Below are 25,538 nucleotides of genomic sequence, written 5' to 3'. Positions count from 1 at the left end.
AATCACTTATGTTAAGTGGTAAAGCGTTTGCTTCTAGCTCATTCCCACCCCTGCTTCTCTCACACGGAAAACTTGACGAGAGAAGACAAACCCTTCGATCCACAGAGCGCCTGAGGACGTGGCGGAGCCAAGCACACAGAAAGGACACCATGTTTTAAATAGAATTAGAAGAATGTGTCTTTAAATAAGCCTTCTCGGGCTGCAGTCAAGAAGGGTAAGATGCTTATATTTCAAGGAGTAGATACTGAGATAAGCAGGAGTTTTTTTAAGACTGGATTTTTACATGATTTGGGACCTAAAATCTTAACCAATCTGGAGACCTACTGGATATGTCCCATAGTGGCAGCTAGCACATTTTCCACGTGGGGACAGAAAGGTTGTCTCAGGTGGAAGATGCTCAGTGTGCAGCTAGTTTGCCGCCAGAGTCACAGCATCCCAAGCATTCCCACAGTTCAGCATGGCTCACAGGAAGAACGCAGACCTTCCCATTGCGGTCATATCACACAGAGCACACAGGCTTTGGACACTTCTACAAGAGGTTAATAAACAGCGCCTGTGCTCCAAGAAGTCCCACACACATTTATCTAGTGAACAGGTACACATTTAGCCATTTTAATCAACGTTCTTGCAGACAAATGTGGATATGTATATGCATATATACATATATATTTCAAATTGAGAATGTACAGAGATTTGATACATTTGGTCTAGCAGTGAGTAAGTCCACGAGATAAATCTTAAGCAGGCTACATTTCCTTTGGTGGCGAGTTTAGCAATTCCGTTCTACCACGTACAAGGAGATCTGAAGCTTAAATTCAGTGAGCTTTGCAGGAGTCCAACAAGAAAAAGAAAGCGTGGCACGTTCCTGATGCCAGCACAGCATGCCTCTGCTGTTCCCTGGAGATACCGAGGGCTCTGAATTTTGTGCCTAAAAAGTGTGGAAATCGCCCTGAATCAGTGGGCACCCCCTGTGGCTGCATGTTTTGTTGTCTCTGGGACGTGCCATTATAGGCAAACATGAGGAGAAGCACAGTTAACAGCAACACTGAAACCTGTGTGTGGTCCAGGCCAGGAAGTTGGGTCGAGTTCCAGACTGAAGATGCCCAAAAGATCCAGTGTCCATCTCATGGCCTTGTTGACACCCGGGGCAGTGGGGTTTGGGACACCGTCTTCCTTTTCCCACTCTCGGCCCCGAGCGCAAGTTAGTCAAGGGGGCCGGGCAGGGCAAGCGTCCGGAATGGTGGTCCGGGGTTACCACTTCCCCGGAATGGAGACCCCACACTCATACCAGCCCACGTAGTAGTAGGGGGTCCCAAAGCCGATGCTGCCGAAGCTGACGGGCTCCTGGCGGTACTGGCGGTAGTAGCCTGGCAGTGGAAAAGGAGGGAGGGAGAGAGAATGCATCGGTGACACCGCGATTTATAACAAGAAGCAGGTACTCGGTCTTCCTCTGTGTTCCTGGCACACAGCTCTTAAAACCCTTGGGATGTCCTAAGTGATGCGGGCAATGAAGGTGTCCTGATGTTCCTAACGCACCCCTTTCGACCACCCCTGAGTTTGTTAATGCGGTGACTTGGAAGGCACCTGGGGATGAGGACTGGTTACCTGAGGAACCAACCACGTGACTAGAAGATTGGACCTTTCAGCCTCACCCACCTACCCTCCAACCTCCAGGAAGGAGAGGGGACTGGAGGTGACTTCAGTCACCAACTGCCAGTGATTTCATCAAGCATGTCTGTGTAGAGAAGCCTCCAGAACCACCCAAGAGGGCGGGTTTCGGAGAGCTTCCGTGGTGGACACGTGGGGACGCGGGGAGAGTGGCACACCCGGGAAGGGCACCGGAGCCCCGCGCCTTCTCCCACGCACCTGGCCCTGCGCGTCCCTTCCACCTGGCTGTTCCTGAGTTACACCTTTTTATAATAAACTGGTGATCTCGTGAGTGACATGTTTTCTCTGCATGTGGTGAGCTGCTCCAGCAACTTAGTAGAACCCACAGAGGGGGGCGTGGGAACCTTGGGTGCATAGCTGGTCGGCCAGAAGCACAGGTGACAACCTGGACTCATCCCGGTGACTGAAGTCGGTGAGGAGAGGCATTCTTATGGACTGAGCCCTCACCCTGTGGGATCTGATGCTACTCCAGGTCATGTCAGAATGGAGCTGAACTGTAGGACACCCACCTGGTGTGGGAGAAACCTGTGCCCGATATTGGGAGTAGAATCAGAGCATCCAAAGCACTCAAATCAACAGGAAAAATTCTCCTCCTTACAACCTCATTCACAAAGACCTCTGATAAGCTCTTCTTATGACAAACGTCGCTTCCAAATAAACACAGTCATTTTTATGTGAGGTCACAGTAGCCTCTGAGGTGCCTCCCAGGCATGGTTTGGGCCAGGGGGCGAGAGGGGTGGTAATCCAATCCCCACACGTGTGTGAGACTGTTCATTAGATCTCTCTCTCTCTCTTTCTCTTTCCACAAAACGAGATAATTTTGCAGATCACTATGGAGCATTCATCCCAGGGCAAGATTCTCACCTGGTCAGTCCTTGCAGAACTTGGGGCCTCTGGACTTGGCCCAGACCTCGAGCCTCCAAGGTTTACTTTCTAGAGTTTGTGATAGACTTAGATCTTTCTAGTAAATCTCTCAAAGGAAAGACTGCTGTAGCATTTGTTACCATTTCTCCTTTGAAGTAGAAATGATGCCCTAACCTCCTCAAAAAAACTTTTTAGGGTAACTCAACAACTGCTCTCACCCTTTGGCCCGGTTGAGCCCTGCCAGATGAGCGGTTACCTGCCCTTCTACCAGTGAGTGTATCGATTCACCAGCACCTCTGTACAGAGCCAAAGTCATGACCACAGTCACAGAAACACAGTGCAATTCAAATAATGCATAGTAACCCTGGGGTACTGCAAGATCCTGAAAAAATGAAGAACTGTGATATATTTTATATGCTTATTTTGATGGTTAATTTTATGTATTAACTTAGCTAGTCCATGGCACCCAGATATTTGGTCAAATATTATTCTAGGTGTTTCTATAAAAGTGTCTTTTAGATGAGATTAACATTTAAGTCAGCAGATTTTGGGTAAAGCAGATTACCCTCCATAATGTGGGTGGGTCTCATTCAATCAGTTGAAGACCCTAATAGAAAAAGACTGACCTCCCCTGAAGAGGGAGGAATTCTGCCAGTGGACTCAAGCTGCAACTTCCACTTTTCCCTGGGTATCCATCCTGCTGGTCTACCTTGCAGGTTCTGGACTTGCCGGCCTTTACAATCATATGAGCCAGTTCCTTAAAATCTCAATCTCTCTTTCTCTCCTTCTCCTTCTGCCTCTGCCTCCATTGGTTCTGTTTCTCTGGAGAACCTTCACTAATACACTTATTTTATTGTTTTGCATATTTTACTGTATCTTACTTCTTTGAAAATTGGTGATTTTGTACCATTTTTTTCCAAACTAAAAAAGTCGATACATCAGAAAGTCTCATGTCTTGAAAATGCCAGATCACTAAGAGTTGAGTGCATAATGGAAAAAGTGTTGGACTTCGTTCAATTGTTGTTTATTTAGTTGTTTGTTTGGGGTGTTGGGGGAGTCAGTAACGCATAGCAAATTGTTAACTTTTGAGATGAATATACTTCTTTGCACCTTATAATACCACGATCGAACAGTTGATACACTGTCACCTGAAGCATATCATGACTGGTTCGCATTTACTTTTTTCTTCCTCTGTACTTTTTTTCTTGCCATTCTCCACCTAGAAGGACCTCTAATCTGTCTAGATATCTTTACAAGCCCAGATTCTGCCTCTTCTGAAGATTTTCCCTGACAGCCTCAGGTGGCCTGCCCTCCCTGGAACTTAGATGGTCACTGTAATGTGCACAATTACTTGACAAGAGGACAATCGTGTGATAACGCTTGTCATTATCTACACTTTAAGTTGTATGCTCTTAGTTATCTTTCACATATTTATCTTCACTTTTTGGTTATAGACTATCTTCCTGAGAATAGGGGTGAGGTCCTACATTCCTTTATATTCCTTTGTTCTCCCTGCCTCCCCTAGGCTCACCCCAATTCGAGCACATAGTAGGAGCATTTCGTTGACTCCTTATTTTTATGATCCACAATGTTGCCAACATCTGTCTTCACATGGGAAACCAAAGGCAAGGCCACAGTGGATTTCTCCCACCCCCCAGTGTAACATATCAGACGTTTGTTCTCATTACCTTGAATGTTAGGAAGGGCTTCTATGTAGGACTGAGGCCCTGTTCTTCCATCAAGGTGTGAATCCACAAATTGGCAATGGTCTTCGCCTCTTCCCCAGCTGTCCCCAATGTTGTAGAATGTATCTGCATGAAGGAATAAAACAGGTCAGTGACTGGCCAAAAAAAAAAAAAAAAATGGTTTAGGAGTCTGCACGAGCTTTGGAGATCATTTGAATTGGGTACATTACTCGAACTTTGTGTGTTATACTTTCCATGTTTGAAAAATGGTGATAATGGCACCAACCTCATAAGCGTTGCCAAATATTTAACAAGTGTTCATTAAGTGGAGACTGTTAATTTTACAGGCAATTTCAGCCTAGAAATGGTAGACGTTTTTACTCCTCGTCTAAAAATAAAAGAATAAAGGACACTAGTAGATTCAGAGCATGAAGACCTATAAAAATAGAAGAACCTATTTTCCTCCATAACTAGTAGAGTGCGCCTCTGTGGCATGAGACACTGTCTGTGGTGCTGAACTACAACTGCACAGTAGGGCAAAGTCGTTTTTCTCAACCTTGGGATACTGGAGATGGCCGTGTAACCACTTCTAGGAATTCAGGAGAGGAAAAGGGCAGAGGTGGAGGAGAAAAGAAAGAGTAGAGACGTGGGTGTTGGCAGAAGCATGGTCACTGAGAAATGGTCACAGTGGAGGATGGTCAAGAAGACTTTGTTGTCACGTTGTCTTGAAATAATCACCACTAGCAAGAAAAAAGCAAAGCAAAACAACAACAAAAAACCCTGACCCATAACAAAATATAGACCAGCTGAGGAAAAGTTGAAAAAAATGTATGTACTAAAAAATCAGAAGTTTGAAATTCAAACAAATTTGTGTAGGCGGGCGAGTTAAAGCCAGCTGCGTGGAAACAGCATTTTGAAATGTCAGTGGACAATGGACATATGGTATTCTTTGTTTGAATCCCCATCTATAATGAAAACAATGTAATTTTTATTCAGACACAGAGAGTACTGCCGATGTATGTTTCACCATCTACATTTTTTTCTCTCTCTAAAGTTGTCTCAATGGCAGAGAATAAAGGGGGTCATTTTTCTCAATACTTCCAGCTTATATGCATATCAATTATTATTAAATTAATGGCAAAAAATTGGCCTTTAAATTTAAAACACAATTTCAGACTTTATTCCTAACATGTAGTAGATTTAAAAAATGGATGCATTTAAAATATATTTAAAATGTAATAGATATAAAATATTTAAAATATGTGTGTGTGTGTGTGTGTGTGTATATATATATATTTCTGGGTGCCGATGTAAAAACCAGTCACCCTAAAATAGAGTCTGCAAAACCATTTTGTATTTGAGCCGGACTGAGATATAATGGGTCCACACCTAAATATGTTCTGATGCACCTGCTATGTCAACTTAGTAGTACCTAATAAAATCAAAGTTTTCCATACCCTCCCATAGCCAACCATCTTCAAAGACCTACCTTTCAGGTTGTCACTGAGGTAGATCTTATACCGCAGTGAATTACACAGAACGACTCCCACAAACTTTTTATACCACGTCCGCTTCACATACTGCCGGCCGTGGCAGTCCGTGTAGCCAGGGTCATGCTTGAAAGCAAATGGGATCCAGATGGGCTCACCACCTCGACGACAAAAACACACCCTCTAAGTCCTGGCGTTCCGCAGTGTTAACTCTTGCACAGAGTGCCAGCAACTTTGACTTCTTCACTGGACGCTCCTCTCTTCCCAGGGCTTTTCTGAGCAAAGCTTTCCCAGGGGGCACCCCGTTTCTCTTGCCCTTTCTTTTCTGCTACTGAAACACAACTGGGGTGTTCCTTTCATCTGAACATAGTTAAAGGATTCTCAGGACAAGAGAAAGCCTCGAAGCCTTAAGAAAAATAAGCTAGCATGGCAAATTTGACCTTGCATGGCACACCATCCTACCTCCCTCCTCCCGAAGTCCCTAGGCATAGGTTCTGACTGTTCCTGTCCCTTGAAGGCCCTGTCCTGAACTTAAGCAATGGGGCTTGCTCAGGTTATTTGAAAAGCAAAGTAAAATTTTGTTGTGCGCTTAAGGCACTTTGCTATCTTTTCAGCAATTTAAAATAGTCAAAGGGGTTTACATGCAAATAAACTTATCTATTGTCATAGCTATTGGCCACTCATAATGTTTTTTTTTTTTATAGATATTGGCTGCTATGGCCCTATTAAAAAATTCCTAGATAATTTTTTTTCCCCTGGATTAGAATGAAAGGTACAAAGAAACCATAGAAGTTGTCATGAAATTATAAAAACGCAAAAATGATCGAGCATTTCTACTTGTGAGTAATCATAACAATCTCATATTCAATATTCCACTCGATCACCTGAGTGCCAAATTTATCAAGATGAGCAACGTACCTGGTGGTCTCACAACAAGCAGAGGATTGTCTGTAGAATAAAAAAGAAATAATTGACTTCATTATCATATTTCACAACCATGCAATTGTTGAAATGTTTACTGTAATTGGAAGAGCTAACCAAAACGCAAGAGGTGAAGAAAAACGTAAGGTTTATTTGACAGATGCCAACGTTTGTCCTTAGTTTTTATTTCTTTTTGAGAAATATCTCATTATATAGATGCTGTGAGTCTCTGAAGATAATATTTTGACACCACATACTACAAAATTGCTAAATATTCATTATGTTTCAAAATATATCCGTCTTGGGAAAACAGTTTGGTGGTTTCTTAAAAAGGTTAACATACACCTACTATGCAATCCGCCCATTCTAATCTTGAGAATTTATCCATGAATGTTCATAGCAGCTTTATTTTTAATAGCCAAAAAGCAGAAACAACCCAATGTCTTTCAACAAGTGAATGGATAAGCGAACCGTGGCACAGCCACGCAGTGGAATACTGCTAAAGAATGAAAGAGAACAGACTTTTATTTCTTAGCAGTGTATATATTTAAAATATATGTTTCTATATATATTTGTGGGTGCCGATGTAAAAACCAGTCACCCTACTACACACAACGATATGGATGGATCTTGAAACAATTGTGCTGAGTAAAAGAAGCCAGACAAAAGAAGTTCATACTGTTTAGTTCATTTATATAAAATTCTAGAAAGTGCCAGTAAATCTCTAAAGACAGAAAGCAGACCAGTGATTGCCTGGAAAGGGGAGAAGACGTGTGCCCGGGGAGGGGCAGGAGGGCGGCATCGCACAGCTGCGGTCACCCTCACGATCGTGGGGGCTTCTCCGAGGGGGTAAACATACCTCAGAACCATTCGGTTGGACACTGTGAGTATGTGCAGCTTCCTGTGGGCCATTTATGCCTCATTAGAGTTGCTTTTAAAACATGTTCATATCTTAGCCCGAATAATGCCACTTAAGAGAATATGAAACTAGCTTTTTAAGGACTTCTGTTTTCTAAAAATTTCGTTTTTATAAAATACCATGGCCTAGGTAAACACGAGCCATCACTTTTTTGTGAACAATTATCATGGAGTAAAATCGCTCTTCTGGGGTAAACATTCTATGAATTTTAACACATGTATTGACTCATGGAACCCCACCCCAATCAAGATAGAGAATAATTCCATCACGCCAACTCTCCCTTGTGCTGCCCCTTTCTACAGACCTTTCATTCTGACATCATCCACCCTCCCCAAAACGAAGTGGCGTACCATTAGCTGTCAGTGTAAAGGCTTCCTTCCCTCTCCTGATCCTAACCTAAGTTTCGGCAGCCTGCTGAAAAGTCTCAGCTGTCCCTGGGTGGGTGGAGGGGGTGATATAAAGCAGCGACACAAACAACGACAAACGCTTACCCACGGTTTAGCCTGTTACACGCAGATACTTATGTCATATATTCCATCATATGGAATTTCTTGATTCTCATGTTTGGCCAATGCCATAATTTAATTATTGGATGACTTTTCTGTTGCTAACTTAAGTGCTTTCAGCAGGGAGTAGAAGATAAAGGTCTGAGGAACTGCCACCCTGGTTTCCATAGTGGCACCAGTTTACATTCCCAACAGTGCATGAGGTATGGAGGGTCCTCAAACAATTAAAAGTAAAACTGCCGTATGACCCAGCAATTTCGCTTCTGAGTATTTATCCAAAGAAAATAAAAACGCTACTTTGAAAAGATAAATGGATCTCTATGTTCACAGCAGCATTATTTATAATAGCCAAGATATGAAAGCATCCTAACTGTCCGTTGATAGATGAACGGATAAAGGTGTGGCATATATATACCGTAAAATATAACTCAGCAATAAAAATCAATGAAGTCTTGCCATTTGCAACAACCCGGATGGACTAGAGGTGCTACGTGAAATAAGTCAGAAAAAAAAGAAAATACTATATGATTTCACTGATATCTGGAATCTAAAAAACAAAGCAAAACAACTAAACAAAATGAAACAGGACAGACTCATAGACACAGAGAACCAACTGATGGTTGTCAAAAGGGAGGGGGTGGGGGATGGGCGAAAAGGTGAAATAGACTAAGAGGTACAAACTCCCAGTTACAAAATAAATAAGTTACGAGAATGTAATGTACAGTACAGAGAATATAATCAATCAAATTGTAATAACTTTATATGGTGACAGTATTTACTAGACTTATTGTAGTGATCACATCGTAAGGCATACAAATGTCAAATCGCTATGTCATAGACTTAAAACTAACATAGTATTGTATGTGAACTATATTTTAATAAAAATTAAAAATTAAAAAAAATGAAGGAGAGACTTGAACAAACTGACAGAATAGAGTGAAGATGACCAGAGCAGATACTTGTCAAATTTCCATGTGCGTGAGAATCGCCTGGGGGCTTACAGAGAGGGAGCATCCGCAGCCTCACCCAAGAGAGTATTTTTCAGAAATCTGAGTGCCCTGGATTTTCATCACCTACTCCTTGGAGACCACAAAAAAATGGAGTGAGAGTATGGTGGGATTTTTCTTGGGAAGTGGGTAAGCAGAGAGCTGTCTTATCAGAATTTCACATCGCAGTCTCAGAAATTACATTTATATCTTTCTACTCTCAGATTTTGGACCTTAGTTTCTTGAGAGCTGTTTATATTTGAATTACTTGGGTTTTTTTCTACAGACCTTTATCATGTTAATTGTGAAAGTTGCCAAAGGTCCATTTTTTTTTTTTTTAAGAAATGCAGGCATAAACAGACATATTCCTTACTTTGGCAAATTAACTACTGATAATGGTTTTTCTCTTACTCTTTCTTAATTACTAATGAGAAACATGCTTCTTAGATGAAATCGTTGAAAACATTTTTGAGGTCCCTTGCCCACTTTTCCAGTATAAGACATATTCTCACAAAAGATTTAAGTTTGTTCCACATATTTTGATTCAGTAGATTTCACATCATTCCAATTAAAATTATCTTCCCGTGACAAATGTTCTGAGATTAAGCTGCATGTAGAAAATAATCTAACCAAACAGGAGCTAGAGCCTCAATTTCAGAGTGGAGCTGGCTCAGTTGGGCTTGTGAAGGAGGCCTGGCTTAGAGCTACAGGTCCCAGCTCTCTCACGTGGCTTCCTATTTGGCAAGGTTGCTAACCCAGGAGCTGGTGACCATGGCCAGTTCGATGTGCCGCTTCAGGCCATGATCACAGGAGCATTTTATCGAAGAGCCTGAGTGCGCTGCCCACCAGCATCCCAAACACAGAGACATCTTCTGGGTGATGCTGCTTGTAAGACTGCATAGTATTTTAATTCAACTCTCCATGTTAAGTAAAAGCATCTTCAAGTCTTAGTAGAGAACACATCTTAGAGACTTGCCTAATTCTTAGAAGCAACTGCCTCTTAGGCCTCAAGAGATTTATATTTGTCGGCTGTTTGCAATAAAAAAAAATTATCTCTGCAACAAAATCTTTTACAGATAGATTCAAATGTATCTTTCCCACATGGTTGAAAACTAGATTTTTTTTCTCCTTTCATTGGAATTTGACCTCTCCGTTTTCCAGCCATTTCCAATAAAGACTACTTTTAATTTTATTATCCAAGTTTTAACCTAGCAGAAAGAAAATGTTTGCAATATAAGATATGAATTCAGTAAATAGAAAAGTTAGGACTTCACTTCTTTAGTTTTGATTCTATTGTAGTCATTATTCCAAATTACTTGTTTTTAAGGGGGAAAAAATGAAAATGCGAAATCGGCCATACCTGATTCTGTAATGAACGAGACTGAAGGGCTGATAGGTCCATAGCCATGAGGATTTTTGGCTTGAACTTTAAAATAATACCTGAAATAGGAAGAAAACATGTTTTGAAAGAGAAGCTTGTTTAATTTCTGTGTAAGAAGACAGATTCCCAAACTACTGCGTACCTCCTCTGTGGCAGAGTTTGAGTCCCATTTTTTACTAATGCTTACGTCACTGCTACTTCTTCATATTTTTTTTCTGAACTTTCTCATTTTCTAATAACGATTCAAAGTGATACAATTTACAGCCTCGACATGGGGCTAATGGGACAGAGGGGGCGTGTTGGGCAAATAAATCGCTTAGGGAGTGCGTGACCCTCGAGGCATCAAGGGTTGTTGCCTGTGAGACACGTCCGTGGAGGAAACGCCCCTCCCCGTGCGAATTCCACCGCTTGAGAACTTGGAGCGGCCGGTCACTTACAGAGCAGAATTCACATTTTAACCTCGTTCTTATCACTGGACTCCGTGTGGAAAAGCAGGATGTTTGACCAGGTAATGATGCAGCTGAGGACGGTTGGAGAGAGAGGGCAAACCGGTCCAGAGGCTGGCCTCCCGGGTGGAACGAACGTGACCACGGTGTTTCGGGCACGTGATGACTGCGACGGCCGGCTCTGGACCGTTAAAAGGCACTGAGCTTCAAACTTCTGTGTCTCAGGAAAGAGAAATGAGTCCAGGAAGGGGAAGTGGAAAAGGCCGGGAGAGATTCAGCTGTAGGAATCGTCTCTGTCGTGGAACAGAGAATGTGCTAGAAAGCACACTGTGTGGATCAGTTAGTTCATCTAGAGGGAGATTGATAAGCCGAGCAGGCCGGGGGGTCCACAACATCGGGCTTTATACTCTAATGAGCTACGGGACAGAAAGCAGTGGTTGGAAAACGCTCTCCGGTGTTTCCCACGGCACCGTGTGACCCTCTGTATCTCCCTCTTATTAATCACTGTGTTTTCCTCCCCTCTGAGATTCCAGGTATTATCTGCGCTCTCTTAATCCTCAGCCACTGACTGGTAAAGAAGGACGTACACAATCCCATGAGTGTGGCTCTCCGCCATTCTGGAGAGTTCGCGACAAGCCTGCCTCTATGGCTTCAGGCTGGCAGGGGTTACACTTCAAGGTTATAACATTCTCTGATTAAGTCAAAGACACAGATCACATGCAGTAATGCACTAAATTTCTAAAAGGTGAACTATTTACATTCAGAGAGCAAAGGCATATATGTCTGTTGCACCACGGTCCTGGCAGCAAGCCTCGAACTTCTGAGATGAGCCAGGGAGGCACTGGCCTCACAGTTACACAGAGATAGGACATGACTTTGTGTCTGATTAAATCGAGAGCTGGTTTAAATGTCTGAAATAATTAAACCATTTGGTAAAATTAGTCTTCTTGCAAGCCTTTCAAGAAAGTCATTCACATCTCATTAAGGAGAGAATCCTTTTTAAATCTGTATTTTAAAGAAAGATATGCATAATTACGAACACATGAGTTTCCAAACCTCCCTTCACTCAGCAGCTCATGTTTTCCCAATTACGCATACTTTTATTCGGTGGTTGCGGAGTTATTTAAGGCAAAACTCTGCAGGCCATTCAAGCAGTGGGTTTGGCATCTGTCAACGATACTGGTTCAACTTCACAGATACTTTTTTTTTTCCCTCTTAAAAAGAGGAAATCAAAACCTAAGGAATGACACTTATATCCGGAGGCTACATGCAGAGACATTTTCGCTCCTTGTCTCTCGAGCCGCCGCTGGGGCCGTGCTGATTCCACTTCCCCGAGCCCGCAGCGGGCGGCAGGCGAGAAGGGAAGACCCATCGATTAAGAGCGGCCCGTCGGGTTTCTTTGCTGTATCGATTTGTCTCACCGCTGAAACCTGAGTATTCTCCAAATCCACCTTCCATGTCTGCACCGTTATTCTCTCCTCCGCAAAGCCCACGTGGCCCATTTCCAAAGACATATTTCCACTTGAACTTCACCTAATGTGTCAAACTAAATTTATTATGCTGAGCTGAAAAGTAATGTGGAATCATGAAAAAAAGTAAAGTTCCTATTTTCAAAAACCACATTAAGCTTTTTCTACGAGCTAAAATATATATTGCATTCTCGGAATAGTCTCTGCCTCACCCAAGGCAACCCGTGCCTTGCCTTCTTATATAAGCGTTTGGCCCCTTCTTTCCCAAAGACTCCGTAGTGACAAATCTTTAAGTGTGGATTAAAATACGCAGACTCCAGAAAGCGATTTGGGGCTGAGTCGGGTGAGCAACGTGGATGACGCGCACGTGAAGCTGAAAACGAGATCGTAAAGGACGCCAGCTGGGTTTGACGCCCCGGCTCCTCTTCAGCCCACTGCCTCTTGAGTCTCTTCCATGGAGGGACTCTGAAGCCACCTCCTGAGAAGCCCTGGGGACCGGGACAAGAATGGGCGATGCAGACTCCGTGGAGGAAGCACGTGGACTCCTAGAGTGAGTCCCCCAGAGACGGTCTGCATGACGGTCCCGCGGGGGAAACGAGTGTCCTTGCTTCGCAGTCACACCTGCCCAGCTGCGAACGCTCAGCAGCTGCTCAGAGGGGCTCTGACGAAATCTGCGTCGGGGAGGCACACGCACTGCGCTCGGATCAGGAGGATGAGAAAGCGCGGCATCCTGGGAGAAGGCGGCAACCGCAGCTGCTGTCAGGGGGCTGAAGGCAGGTGGAGGGCAGGACAGAAGCCACAAGGGACTCCACAGGCCCTCTGGGACCTGCTCGTCCAGCCTCCTGCCTCCTCGCCCGCTCCTGCTGCAGAGGCCTCCTGTCCTTCATCGAACATCCTTTCTGCCCGGAATGATGGCCTTGCCCACCCCGCCCCCTCAGGCTACCGGCTGCTTATCTTACTTCCTAGAAGCCAACCTGACTGATCCTCTACCCCCGGCTCAAGAGGGTCCCGGTTATATACTTAGAGCACCTAGTGCTTCTCCCTCAGGATGCTGAGCAGTGAAAGTTTATGTCTGTGTTGTTTCAAAACAATCTGTTTCCTTCTTTAATGGTGTGAGCTTCAGCATCACAGGGTTTGAGTACCAGTGAGCAACACAAGGACAGGGCCACGGTGCAGTTTATCACCCCACCCGACCCCCACCGTTCCGCCCCCAGTGCATATCAGGGTCCCTGGCACGGAGCAAACAGTAAGTTCTTATTTAATGAATCTGTTGAAAAAATGAACAAACCTTCATTCTACAAAACCGTCTCCTGACGTTATTCAAAACTCAACATCAGTCTGGCAGCCAAAGCTGTCGAAAGACTTTGGACTCGGGGCTGGAGCTCGGGAGATGGGGATTCAAATCTTCTGCAAGGAGCTCCGTGGCAAGTCGTCCCTGAGGCCCCTTTCGGCTTTTTGACACTGGCTGTGCTGTTAGAGCATTGCCACCCCACGCGCAATAAAAAAATTCGGGTGTTGACCTCATTTTCTTTAACTGTGCTGTTTTTGTTTCCTTTAATTAATTTTTCATCACTATTAAGGAAAAAATAAAGTGTTCTCTCAATTTTTTATCTTGCCGCTCGTTTTTCACTTGCCAAACCCTGAAATTCATAATAGTTTATAAAAGCTCAGTGGAAGTGAACCCAAGGGACACAGCAAAACGCCCTGAGCAATGTTCTCAGCTAGTTCGGAAGTCTCTCGGTACCCAGGGCTGTCGTCCAGTTTCTATCCCTTTTAGCACATTTCTGTTTAAAGACGGTATTTTGTTCTAACCTTCTCTGTGTTCTCCTGACTGTATAGAAAAACGGGAGACCTCGGGGCCACAGTCCTGTCACTTAGCGTTCTTCGCTATGGAAACATAGTGACTTGATGTGACAGTATGCGCTGGAGCCATTTGTATGGGCTCGAGTGAGCCGATCGTTAAATATTCAGAGATCCTGCAGGCCCATTGGTGGTTTTGAACTGGCCGTGGTGGGAGTATTTACACTACAGAAATTGGAAAACACCAAAAACCAGGGACTTTTTTTCCCCAGAGAGCTGATTTACAAGCACACTGCTCGAGCATCATGTGCTTGACGTTTTGCCCATGTTCGCCCGCCAAGGAGGCTTTCCTAGATGGCCACTGCCATCAAAAGCAGACAGTATAGAGGAGGAAATGCACACGCCACTTCTACCCGTGGGAGCAAGTTTTGCATATTTCACACTGAGGGCCGTAACCTCCGGCCCCTGCGTGGCCCTCTGACCAGCTGGCCACTGCCCGGGTTAGGAAGACACAGTTGTAACCTTTATTAATGTGCACAGTGCACCTTTCTTTAATGGTGTGAGCTTCAGCATCACAGGGGTTGAGTACCAGTTAATTAAAATGTTCCATTAATGCTGCTCCATTAATGTCACACACGAAGGCTGCTCTGCCTAGTGCCACCACGCGGGTCGCTACAAACAGATCAACTCCTTTCCAACACACAGAACAACTCTTTTTTCCCCGATGGTAGGTAGCATTTAGTCTCTGGAAAACAGAGAACACAATACCAACACAATAGACTAACAATTACTGTACATGTAGTAATTTCAAAGAAAAATACATGACAATGGTAAGTGTTTATTGATTTTTCTATGAGAACTAAAGAGAGAAAGCAAAAGAAGTCCTAGAAACATTTTGATTAATCCTTTCATTTTCAACCTATGAATATCTGTAACCACGCACACAGGTCCCATTTTTTGTTTTTCAATGACTGGCACCTCATACCTTGTGTTTGGCTTCAGGTTCTCAATGGGCAGGTGGGTTACCGCTGAAGCTTGAGTGGACCACTTGTTCCTGATGAAGTCTTCATAGGATGCGCTATAAACCAAGTAACCTACATGTGGAAAGAAGAACCCAGTGAGCATCAAGGAACCACATCACACAAGAGGCGTAACCCAGTGATGGAGGGGTCTGAGGCGATGCTGCAGAGGCCGCTCTGTGGGGGAGGTTCGGGAAAGGGAACAAGCTGTGCGCCGGGTGAGGATGTGGAGTGACGTTGGCACCTCTGGTGAATCCAGATGCACATAACAAAATTAAAGACACTTCCTGAGATTTGACCGTTCCCTACCTCTCTCCTTCTCATCTCCCACATCCCCCGGGCTTCCTCAGAATAAATCACGTCTCATCTTGACTGCGCAGAGAGGAAAGGCAGAGGAAAGGAACAGTGACCTCCACAGAAGCATTTAAGAATTTCCTGGTAGAATGAAATACTACGCGGCGATTAAAAATAATGAAATCTTGTTACTTGCAACAACGTGGATGGATCGAGAGGGTATTATGCTAAGTGAAATAAGTCAGAGAAAGACAAATATCATATGGTTTCTATATGTGGACTCTAGAAACAAAACAAAACAAACAAAACAGAACAGACTCATAAAAACAAAGACCAAAAGGATAGTTATCAGAAGGGAGGGGGTGGAGAGATGGGTGAAAGGGGGGAGGGGAATATTATGATGAGTCTGTACGGTTTCTGATGATTACTGGAATTAGTGGGGTGATCATATCGTAAGGTATAAAAATGTCGAATCACTATACTGTACACCCGAAACTAATAGAACCAATATAATATTGTATACCTACTTTCTTAAACTTTTAAAAAGGAGGAAAAAAAGAATTTCCTAGTAGAGACATATAGTCGTCCTTCATACAAAACAAGAAACTGTTGAACGCTATGTATGTGTGTGTGGCTGAGAGATCCGAGACTCACAGTGGTCTCCTCATCCATGGGTGAAGCTTGTCCTTTGATTTCTAGTTGTTGAACACCTGTGCCTGCCCTTGACCTTGATGCCTTATGACAGTAGTCAGGCAGCTCTTCTTTCTGCCTCATCTGATATTAATGGACCTCAGAGGGGGAGCTCTCAGCCCTGACACCTGCCCAGCCTTCCAGGCTACCCCAGAAGGCCAGGTGAAGTTCACGTCACAGCTGCACACACCCTTTGCACTAGGTCTCTTATGTTATATGCAAAAAAATAAAAAAATAAAAAGTTCTCAAGTACTTTCTATGTGCCAAACATTATGCTAAACACTTGTCCAAGTGCACATTCACTAATTCATTTAACATATTTACTGTATGCCTACTATTTCTTAGACAGAGTGGAGATAGAGTGGTGATCAAAAGCTCAAGGAGCAGTAGAGCAGACAGACAAACAGCTCGGGGTACCATGGTAGTTAACAGTGAGAAATGGGGACCAACAGGATCCTGAGATGGTTTTGGGTACTCTGAGTCTGAGATGCTTTGATGCCAGCCTGTGATGATGTCAAGTAGGCACTTGATTTTACTGTTTGAAAGACAGGGCAGAGACAGACTTGGCCTTGAGCTATAAATCAAGATGTGCTTGAGTAAGACCCTGGAGAGACAGAAGGCAGAGCAGGAAGAAAAGAGGACTTAGGACCGAGCCTCGAGAAGTTCCAACATTTGATGCTGGGTCAAAGAGGGTAAGCCCGTGAGAGTCTCAGAGCTGGAGAGAATTGGAAGGATCACAGGTCAAGAAGATAGAGAAGGTCAGCAGCATCTAAGAGGCAAAAGGCTTTATTTAGCAACCTGCTATTGTCAATTACCTGCACAGAGGTCTTTTGGTGACATAAATAGAATGGATTAGAGTCACACAGCTAACTAATTGGCATGCTGGGGCCGGAAGCAGGTGTACTGGGCTCTGAAGCCCTTTCCACACTGTTCCGATTGTAATTCATCTCTTTTTCAACACACATTGTGTGAGAACCTGTGAGGAGCTGCCTCTCCCTCCATAAGATCCCTCCTCCTCTGATGACAGAGATATCAAGCCACATGTGCTTATAGTGATGCTGTACATAACACTGTCTGGATCTGGCTCACTCAGGGGTTGGCATGGAGCACCCTCCTTGACCAGCTTCCATCAGACCCTGTGCTCCCTCCCAGGTGGTGCACAGGTTTCTCTGTTTATCTTTGTGTCTGGATCGTGAAGGCTTCGGGGTTTTGACGATGTACTTGATGAGCTCGCGTGATTTCTGATTTCTCTGTTGTTCTTAGCCAAACCGGTCCTGCAAGGCTGATGAGCTGGTCTGGAAAAACTAAGAGTCCAGAACGTCGGCTATTTCTTGTGGCATTACTCCTAATGGAGGAACCACTTCATCCATCAAGAGAGATCAGAGAAAGCAGCTGGCCACAGGTCCTATCATGTGGACATCACCTTAGCACAAGCTGGCTTGACTACTTGTGAAAGAAAGATGGCCGGTGAAAATCGGCAGAGCACTCAGCATCTTTCACGGCTACCAGTTTCCAACCGCCTGCAGATGGTCCCAACGTGCGATGTTCTGTTTGGGCCGAGGAGGTATCTGCATATCTGCACTGCTTCGTTGTTTTGTGGGAGAAAGAGTCGGTACTTGATTCGTCTCCTGGTGAAGAGCCCCCACTTTTTTCCCTTTTCGTCTTTTGGGGTCTGCTGCTTTTCCTGGGCATTGCAGGGCTGTCATATGCTGAAACGTTCCACAGTAATCGCCTTGGCAGGAGTGAGCGCAACTCTATAGGAGGAAGTGCCCAAATCCTTACAAATACCTCGTCCATATTTATATTTATATTATAGTTATGCTACCGGCATGGGTACTCGTGATCAGGGAGCTGAGGTTTGGTTCGGGGAGCTTTGGACAGCTGGGGACGCCACGTTAACAGGAGCACATGATTCAGAAGCATGCCAGCCACAGGATAATACAAAAATCGTGTCTGAGTTAAGTCCCAAGACACTCACTGGGAGTTGGAAGGTCCCTCATGCACCAGCCCCTAAGGCCCGTTTCGTGCGGCCAGCACTCTCCTCCTGCAGCCAGGCTTCTCAGATGCCCCTGGCTCAGGGGCACAGCCCTACACTTAGGTTAGGTAACATCTGTTACATAAGTGATCGAAAGCTAAGTAGCTTCAGGTAAGGTTTTCCATTGTTTTTTCTGTATGCCTATTGGCTTGCTTTTAAAAATTGCCATTCATAAAACTGTATTCAATTAAGAAAAGGATTTTCTTGGTGTTTGGATCGCAAGCTCTCCACCTTAACAATTCGTTTATTTGGTTTCGTTAGGAACACGCTGGACTTCACAGAAACTGGCCGCAGCAGCCCACGTGGCATGCATGCCTGGTGACCTACATTCATAGTTACAGCAAAGGCTCAGGCTCCTTGATCCTGCACCCTCATTGCTCTCCTGGGTGCATCAACCTCACCTGGAGAAATACCTGGAGCATATTTGCCTGGTTTTTGGGCCGCTGTGCAAACTCCACAATCAAAGTTACTCTTTGGATGTTCTTGAATATTTTTTCTCATTTTAAGAGATCATATTAGGGACATAATGCAACAGCACTAGAAATTCTGACTTTGATGAACTGCACCAACATAATAGTGACAGATAATATGTCAAACTTTGACCAACACACACATATTCCTTCCTCTTCTACAACTTGCGGACCCAGAATAAATCACTCGCAAAGGCAGGCTCTATTCAGAGAAAATATCAATCCTCTTCTGTAAAAACTTATTTCAACAGAGTTCTCAGTTATATCCTTGGCAGTCAGACGAACTCATGATAATCTCACAGACCAAGACCTCGGAGGCTCAAGATGCCTGGGCATCTTCCATCTCATCCAATTCCCACTCAAGGAATCAGAGGCACCAAGACTGATCTGGAAGCACCCAGAATGCATGGAAAGTCAGGAAGAGGCAGAGTCACATCCACTGGGTTGACTCTGACACGGGTGGCACATAGCAAGAGTTCTTTCCTCACCCATGCCGCAGGATCTAATCTTACAAGTGGCTACGTGGACTCCTTAGCCATTTGTAGAATTACAGAATGGAAAAAATGTAACAGTACTTTACGTAGGAGGAAACCAAGGTCCAGGGAGATGAAGTTAGTAGCTGAAAGTCATACAAACCAATCTAGGACTAGGATTCAGTACATTTGACTTCCATCCAGTGCTCTTCATACTGTCCTAGGAGGCTTCCCTTGTTGCCTATATTTCACCTTTTTGAAAGGAGACATCTGCATTCATTCATACAATCTATCCATCTAATCCATCCATCCATCCATCCATCCATCATCCATCATCATCTACCCATCCATCCATCCATCCATCCATCCATCATCCATCCATCCATCATCCTTCATCCATCCATCCATCCTTCATCCATCCATCCATCTATCCATCCATCCTTCATCCATCCATCCATCCATCCATCCATCCATCCATCCATCCTTCATCCATCCATCATCCACCCATCTCTTATTATCTATTTCCCACCTACAAGTTGATGAAAACTCTGAGCATCTGCCTTAGACACACCTGTTACCACATCTCCTGGGGAAGCTTTGTCCCAGTCCACAATGACAAATGAGTGGCAGCCTTCCATGGCAACCACAGTGATATTGCGGGGGGCCTGCTGAGGAGGTAGGTCACTCTTCCTCATGTCACTTGGAATGATTTCATCCAGGCTGTCCACTTGGAAGTGATCCAGAGCATCAGTCAGTGAACATGGGGCTGATGGGTCTTTACTTAGGTATGTCACATGAGGAGCTGAAAAAAAAATGGAGATACCCAATCAGCGTGCTGAAGGCTTTCTCTGGAGGTAGGAACACAATGTCTGCCTGATGGAGTAGACACACCATTCAGTCTCTCCCTGCTAGACAGCGGCTCCAGGGCCGCCAGCCCTGATGCCAAATTCAGAAGCACAGCCCTAGCTCCTCTTACTGGATCTACACATTTATATCTTTCAATCCAGTGATTTCAAAAGATCCTATGCCCTCAAAGCGACTTTGAAAGTTCCCCCAACTGCAATTCAATGTAATATAAGTCTGCAGTGTTCGGTCATACCTTTGTTCAAACATTTTAACAGTGTGAATCAGGCCCAGCCGGTTTCTCTTAACACAGTTCATTCCCTAGACAGTTTCAAAACCAGAAAGAAATAGACACTGATCAAGATATACAGCCTCTAGCCTCAGTCCTGGGTGGCCTTCTCTAGGGCTTCAGAGTCCCCCACAACCATCTGGAACGTCTGCACAAGGCCAGGCCGGAGCAGCCGTCCACCACATTACTGTGCAGCACAATAACAGCTACTCAGATGTGTGGACGAGTCCAAGCTTTTGCCATACGCATCATCTCAGTGGATTCAAGGGCACCGGGAACAAGGCAGGACTTAGACTGATTTCCATGCCCCGGCTGAGCGGGGGCCCACGAAACGGAGTCAGACAGGAGACTCCACCTCAGCCCATAGCTCGAGTGGTGATACAGGCCCTGTACGAAGCCAGGAAGGCCAAGGCATCGGACTTCACACCTGCAAGACTCCCAAGTGCTCTCCCGTAACACCCTTCTAGCACTTTCTAAATGTTCCATCGCACCTCTGGGTACCGCTTCTCGTTCTCGGTGGCCATCAGGACTGAAAGCAATGTTTAGCTCTTCCATTTTCTGATACTGTGTACACAATTAGGCCTTCAGAGCTTGTCTGTGGGTATCAGCAGGAAGTTCTGGGCAGCAATCGACTCTGTTTCATAGAGTTATAGACATAAAAACGGCCAGACAATGATAAGCCTTTCAGTCTTCAGAAGAGTTCTTTGAAACAGCTAATAATAGCGTCGAAAGGATTTTACTTCCTGTCATAGAACTACAGAGAAAGTCAGAAGATTTGGTGAATTCAGCCAGGGTGCTGAATGCCGCAGGCCAGCATTTGCCTCAGGAATGCTACCTCAAATTAATATTCTTGTTTTTCAAGTACGGGTAGTTTAGATACTCAATACTACATCTTGGCTGGCAAGAGTTGTTCTCTGCTTATGGCAGAACATTTGTTTTGGAAACAGAAAAGTGTGATATTAATCGAAGCGGTTGCCTGTCTCCAAATATAGTCATATATCATTTTTTTCCACTTAGTAATATATTCACCTGTCTCATTAGTGAAGTTCATTAAGGGCATAGGAAAAGAAGACTCCCAAAGGGAATGAAACACAATTTAGCAAAATGGAATTTCCTCTCTTAATTGTTTTAATAACTGAAAAAAAAAAGAGTAAAATAAATTTCTAGATCAAGTGAGGCTAATGTAAATGACAGGAAACAACTGTAGAAACACAGGTTGAGCTCTGTGATACTATACGTACTAGCAGCTCAATTCAGTCAAACGTGCATCTTTTAGGAAGAACTTAACTGCTGCGCAGACGCAGCCCAGTGGAAGTCTCATCTGAGAAAAGTTAGCTGCCATCAAAACGCGTGTGATCCCTGGTCCTGGGGATTTTGAAGTGTTTCTTCCTCTGAGGCTACACAAAGCAGCCTCTCTAAACTCAACTCTGTTAGCTGTTAAATAGTCTCTTGCTTGCTCCCCTCTCCTGACTTCTGCAGAAAGCAAGTTCATGTGCATCTGAGCACAGTTGTCACGAATAACCCCAATGGAAACATCAGCACGGGAACACGTCTCCAAACGCACTGCCTCGGCCAGGCCGGGAGATGAGTTATGCTCTTCTTCAAAGAACAAAAGTGAAAGACCCATGTTTCTCTGATTAAGGAAGTTCTACTTACCAACAAATCGTTTCTTTCCAGCCAGATCGAATTCTTCTTCAGGAAAGGAACTGATGGTGCTTTCTGGTGTGATGATGGCAGGTATGGCAGCGGCGGTGGTGGTCTTGATGGTGGCTGGTGGCCTCGAGGTCTCAGATTCATAATCTGAAATGATATGAAGGTCTTGAATTGGGCACTTCCGGGAAAGGGGCACTATTTGCATCAAAAGATACCTTCTTAAGATTCTACTCATGACTAAAGCATGCACGTGCACACACACACACATTATGTCTAAACATAATTTGTTTCTAATAAAACAGTATTCCCCCGCCCATGTCAGTCCTCTCAGAAAAGCAGATGCAGATAAAAGAAAGGAAAGGAAAAAAGAAACACATAAGACCAGGAAAATGAAATTTTAGAACCAAAGCTGGAGAGAGCTTTAGAGTTTATCCAGTTTAGCACACTCCTCTTACTGGTCCAAGGCCATTCTCTATCTACCCTTTTAGAGACATAAAAGATCTACATCAGAAAATAAACTTGATTTCACCCCCCACCCATTTATCATCTGTGTCTGAGCTTTTTGTTTTCTGGGGAAGAGGTAGGATTACTTCTAGTAAGAGAACTAATCCTTTAACATTTAAAAAAGAAACTGGTCTACAGCCAGGTCACCCTGAACAAGCCTGATCCCGTCTGACCTCAGAAGCTAAGCAGGGTCAGGCCTGGTCAGTACTTGGATGGGAGACCACCTAGGAAGACCAGGTGCTGTAGGCGTAAAAAATAAAAAATAAGGGATTGTAAGCTGACAAGGTCCTTGCAAGCTGTGAGGTCAACCGAGGGTTGCCTTGCCTAAAAAATAAAAAATAAATAAATAAAAATAAATAAAAAATTAAAAAAAAACTAGAACTCTGCTTCCTTCTCAGCTGCTCAGATAATAAGAAAGGCACTTAGTATTTTCAAAGGCGCTAAGAAACTTCCTTGTTTTCTGACACCTGCTGTTTTTCTTTCACGTCTGTTTCTGTTTGAAAGCCGTGGCATTAAACTGCTACATCAAACGTTATTATCGTTGCATCAAAGGTGGTATTACTCCTACACTTGTGATTTAAGACCATTGGAGCTACAGATAACAGCAAGCAAGGTGAGGCACGAAGGTGAGGACATCCTGAGTGTCAAAGCCTGGCACTGGGGTGGGGACAAGATGCTTCATGAAGTGCTTCAGCTGCACCTTATAAAACACAAAGAAGACTCACGGGGTCATAAGTATAACGCTATTAGTTACCATTTATTGAGCGACTGTCCCAGATGCTACCCAAGGCATTTTGTATTCTTAATCTCATAAGCTTACCCTTCCTGAAAAGATTCTATGATTTAAAAAAAAAAAAAAGCACATCTGTAGCATCGCATTTTTCATATAATTAGGAAAGGAGAGAAAGGGGAGAATGAAATGAGAAGAGCCAACAGAGGAAGCTGAGACGTTGGTTAAACTTTGTTTTACAAAGAGCGGGGGATGGGGAGGTCCACACCTGGCAGCTCCAGAATTTCTGGAGGAAGGAGGGGCCGGGAGAAAGATGCGGAGCACAGGGCACTTGTTTGGAAGCTTCATTTGCAGCCAAGCCCCCTGTTTTTCTTTGGATCCAATACATATTAAGGGGAGCTTGGAAACATAAGGTACGACCACCCTCCCTAAGCGTGGCCACCAAGCCCAGAATTCTGGGAAACTACAGCTGGAAACTACAGCTGAGATCACCCACTTAGTAACGGAAATAAGATCCTCCAAGCAGAAAAGAAACTGTCCAGGTAACGGGCTTAAAATCCACCAGTACCTTCATCGTAGACAACGTACGGCTCTTCCGTGGGTGTCGTCACGTCGGTCTCCGATCCTGAGAAATCATCTAGTGAAGGAGAAGTGGGGAAAAGGTCATCGGATGCCCCGGGCTTTCTTCCCAGCTGTCTAAGTATCGTGCCCGGGGCACATGGATTCATGCCCTATAGTTGTTCTGTGGGAATAAGTTGCCAGTGCCAGGGCCTCCTGAGCTTTCTCGGAAGAGCATCAGGGCACTGAGGTGGGACCCGGACTGTCCCTCCTTGGAGTTGAGGAGAGGGCGCTCGAGACTCCCTCCAGGAATCAAAGGAAAGACCCCTCCCCAGGATTCCCGACCCTCCCGCACAGCGAGCTCTAACCACCCGCCCGCCCCCTCAGTTCCCCTCGGCCCGCCACCCAGGCAGCTCTCGGCATGCTGAGAGACGGTCGGTCCCTGGCCCATCCTGTCACACGCTTGAGAACAGGCACTCTCAAGAAGCAGCGAGGAGAGGGGGTTGAGAGGGGCAACGGGTTCTCAGGATGGGGACAAAACCCCTCAACCTGTGGGCTCCTTAGCTCAAAGCGCCTACATTCTCCCCACGCCCTCGATCGTGCCCCTGGCGTGTTCTAGAAGCAGGGCGATTTCCCGCCTCTCCTACATCCTAACTTGGCAAAACTCATTGACGGGCATGCCCCGTGCTCTACGAGCCTCTCTAGCCTCTCACCCTCCCGACCCAGGAGATAAATCCGTGCTACTGAGACGTCTTAACTTGCACATGAAGTTTGGAATTAATATTCCGATGATTACGAATTTCGCTGTACTGACAGGCTGGGCTTTACTTACAAAATCACTGGATCTATCGTGACTGCAGAATTAATCTTTAAATGAAATGTACAGAATTTCATGTGGTTTTTATTTTGTCTTCCAGGAAGCCCTACTTATAAGAGTCATTATTAAAGATGACTATGTTAATGACCACAGTGATAGTATGAGCATGGATAACAATACGGTTTAGTAAGGTGAGTGATTTAAGCAAAAACTCATTATCTGGGGACTTGGAGCAGAAGTCTTTTTGAGAAGATGCAGGGAAATCAATGTATTATTTCTCTACTTGGGAGATGTAGATGCAGTCTTAAAAAGCAGAACGTCTCTCTGTAGTTGATAAAATCTTGAGGCAAAAGATTTTCTAACTCAAAAGAACTCAGAGGCATTCATTCCCCTTTTGACCTGAAGCCTACAGCAGGTGTACAGAACCCTAAACTGGGGGCATCCTTAAAAGGCAGTGGGGTAGGGCGCAGACAGGATGAGCTACTATTTATCGGATGCCTGCTGGGTGTTGGGCACTTTCATGCTTATGTGGTTTGAGTTAACCCTCAATAAAACCCTTACGATACATGGGCTCATTATACCCACTTAGCAGCCAAGGACACCAAGGATTTACGTTATTCCTGGAGTCACACAGCCAGTGAAGGACAGAGCGATAATTGAATTTGAACTTCAAACCCAAAGGCTCCAAAGACCATATATTTTATACTTCATAAAACCGCCTCCACTTTTTAAAAGTTAAACTAACCAAGCAAATTGCTCATGAACCTTAAGGTGCATTATTTAAATTATCGTTCCTCAGCCTAATAAAAGGGAAATGAAATAGGAAGTAGATAAACCCCTTCACTAAAAAATGATATGCACCAATTTGAAGTCTTTATTGTTAGAAAATTATTGATCATTTCCCAGAAATATTCCAATGTAATCATTCCCCTGGCCTATTTTGAGCCTACTTGGGATAACATCACGAAGGTAACGGTGCCGAAACAGACTGCCCCTGCGGTGGATGTTGGCAAACTCCCGCTGCCTGC

The 25,538-nt window shown here is 44.4% G+C and overlaps 1 protein-coding gene and 1 pseudogene across 1 annotated transcript in view; one reads left to right on the top strand and one right to left on the bottom strand.

Moving 5' to 3' along the window:
* Nucleotides 1–209: 209 nt before the first annotated feature.
* FNDC1 (fibronectin type III domain containing 1) overlaps nt 210–25,538 on the bottom strand; it is a 91,044-nt gene continuing 65,715 nt past the window's right edge. The window contains 9 exon segments of the mRNA XM_039873919.1: nt 210–1,367; nt 4,221–4,343; nt 5,707–5,868; nt 6,626–6,655; nt 10,400–10,479; nt 15,121–15,229; nt 19,688–19,918; nt 21,905–22,048; nt 23,704–23,772. Coding sequence (XP_039729853.1) covers nt 1,252–1,367; nt 4,221–4,343; nt 5,707–5,868; nt 6,626–6,655; nt 10,400–10,479; nt 15,121–15,229; nt 19,688–19,918; nt 21,905–22,048; nt 23,704–23,772 — 1,064 coding nt within the window. The 3' untranslated portion in view covers nt 210–1,251.
* Nucleotides 22,536–22,654, top strand: LOC120611461 (uncharacterized; annotated as a pseudogene).

This window comes from Pteropus medius, unplaced genomic scaffold (assembly GCF_902729225.1).
Source record: "Pteropus medius unplaced genomic scaffold, Ma_sr-lr_union100, whole genome shotgun sequence".
In the NCBI taxonomy this organism is placed as follows: domain Eukaryota; kingdom Metazoa; phylum Chordata; class Mammalia; order Chiroptera; family Pteropodidae; genus Pteropus; species Pteropus medius.
Note: the sequence above shows the minus strand (reverse complement) of the source record. Positions and strands in the feature narration are given on the sequence as shown.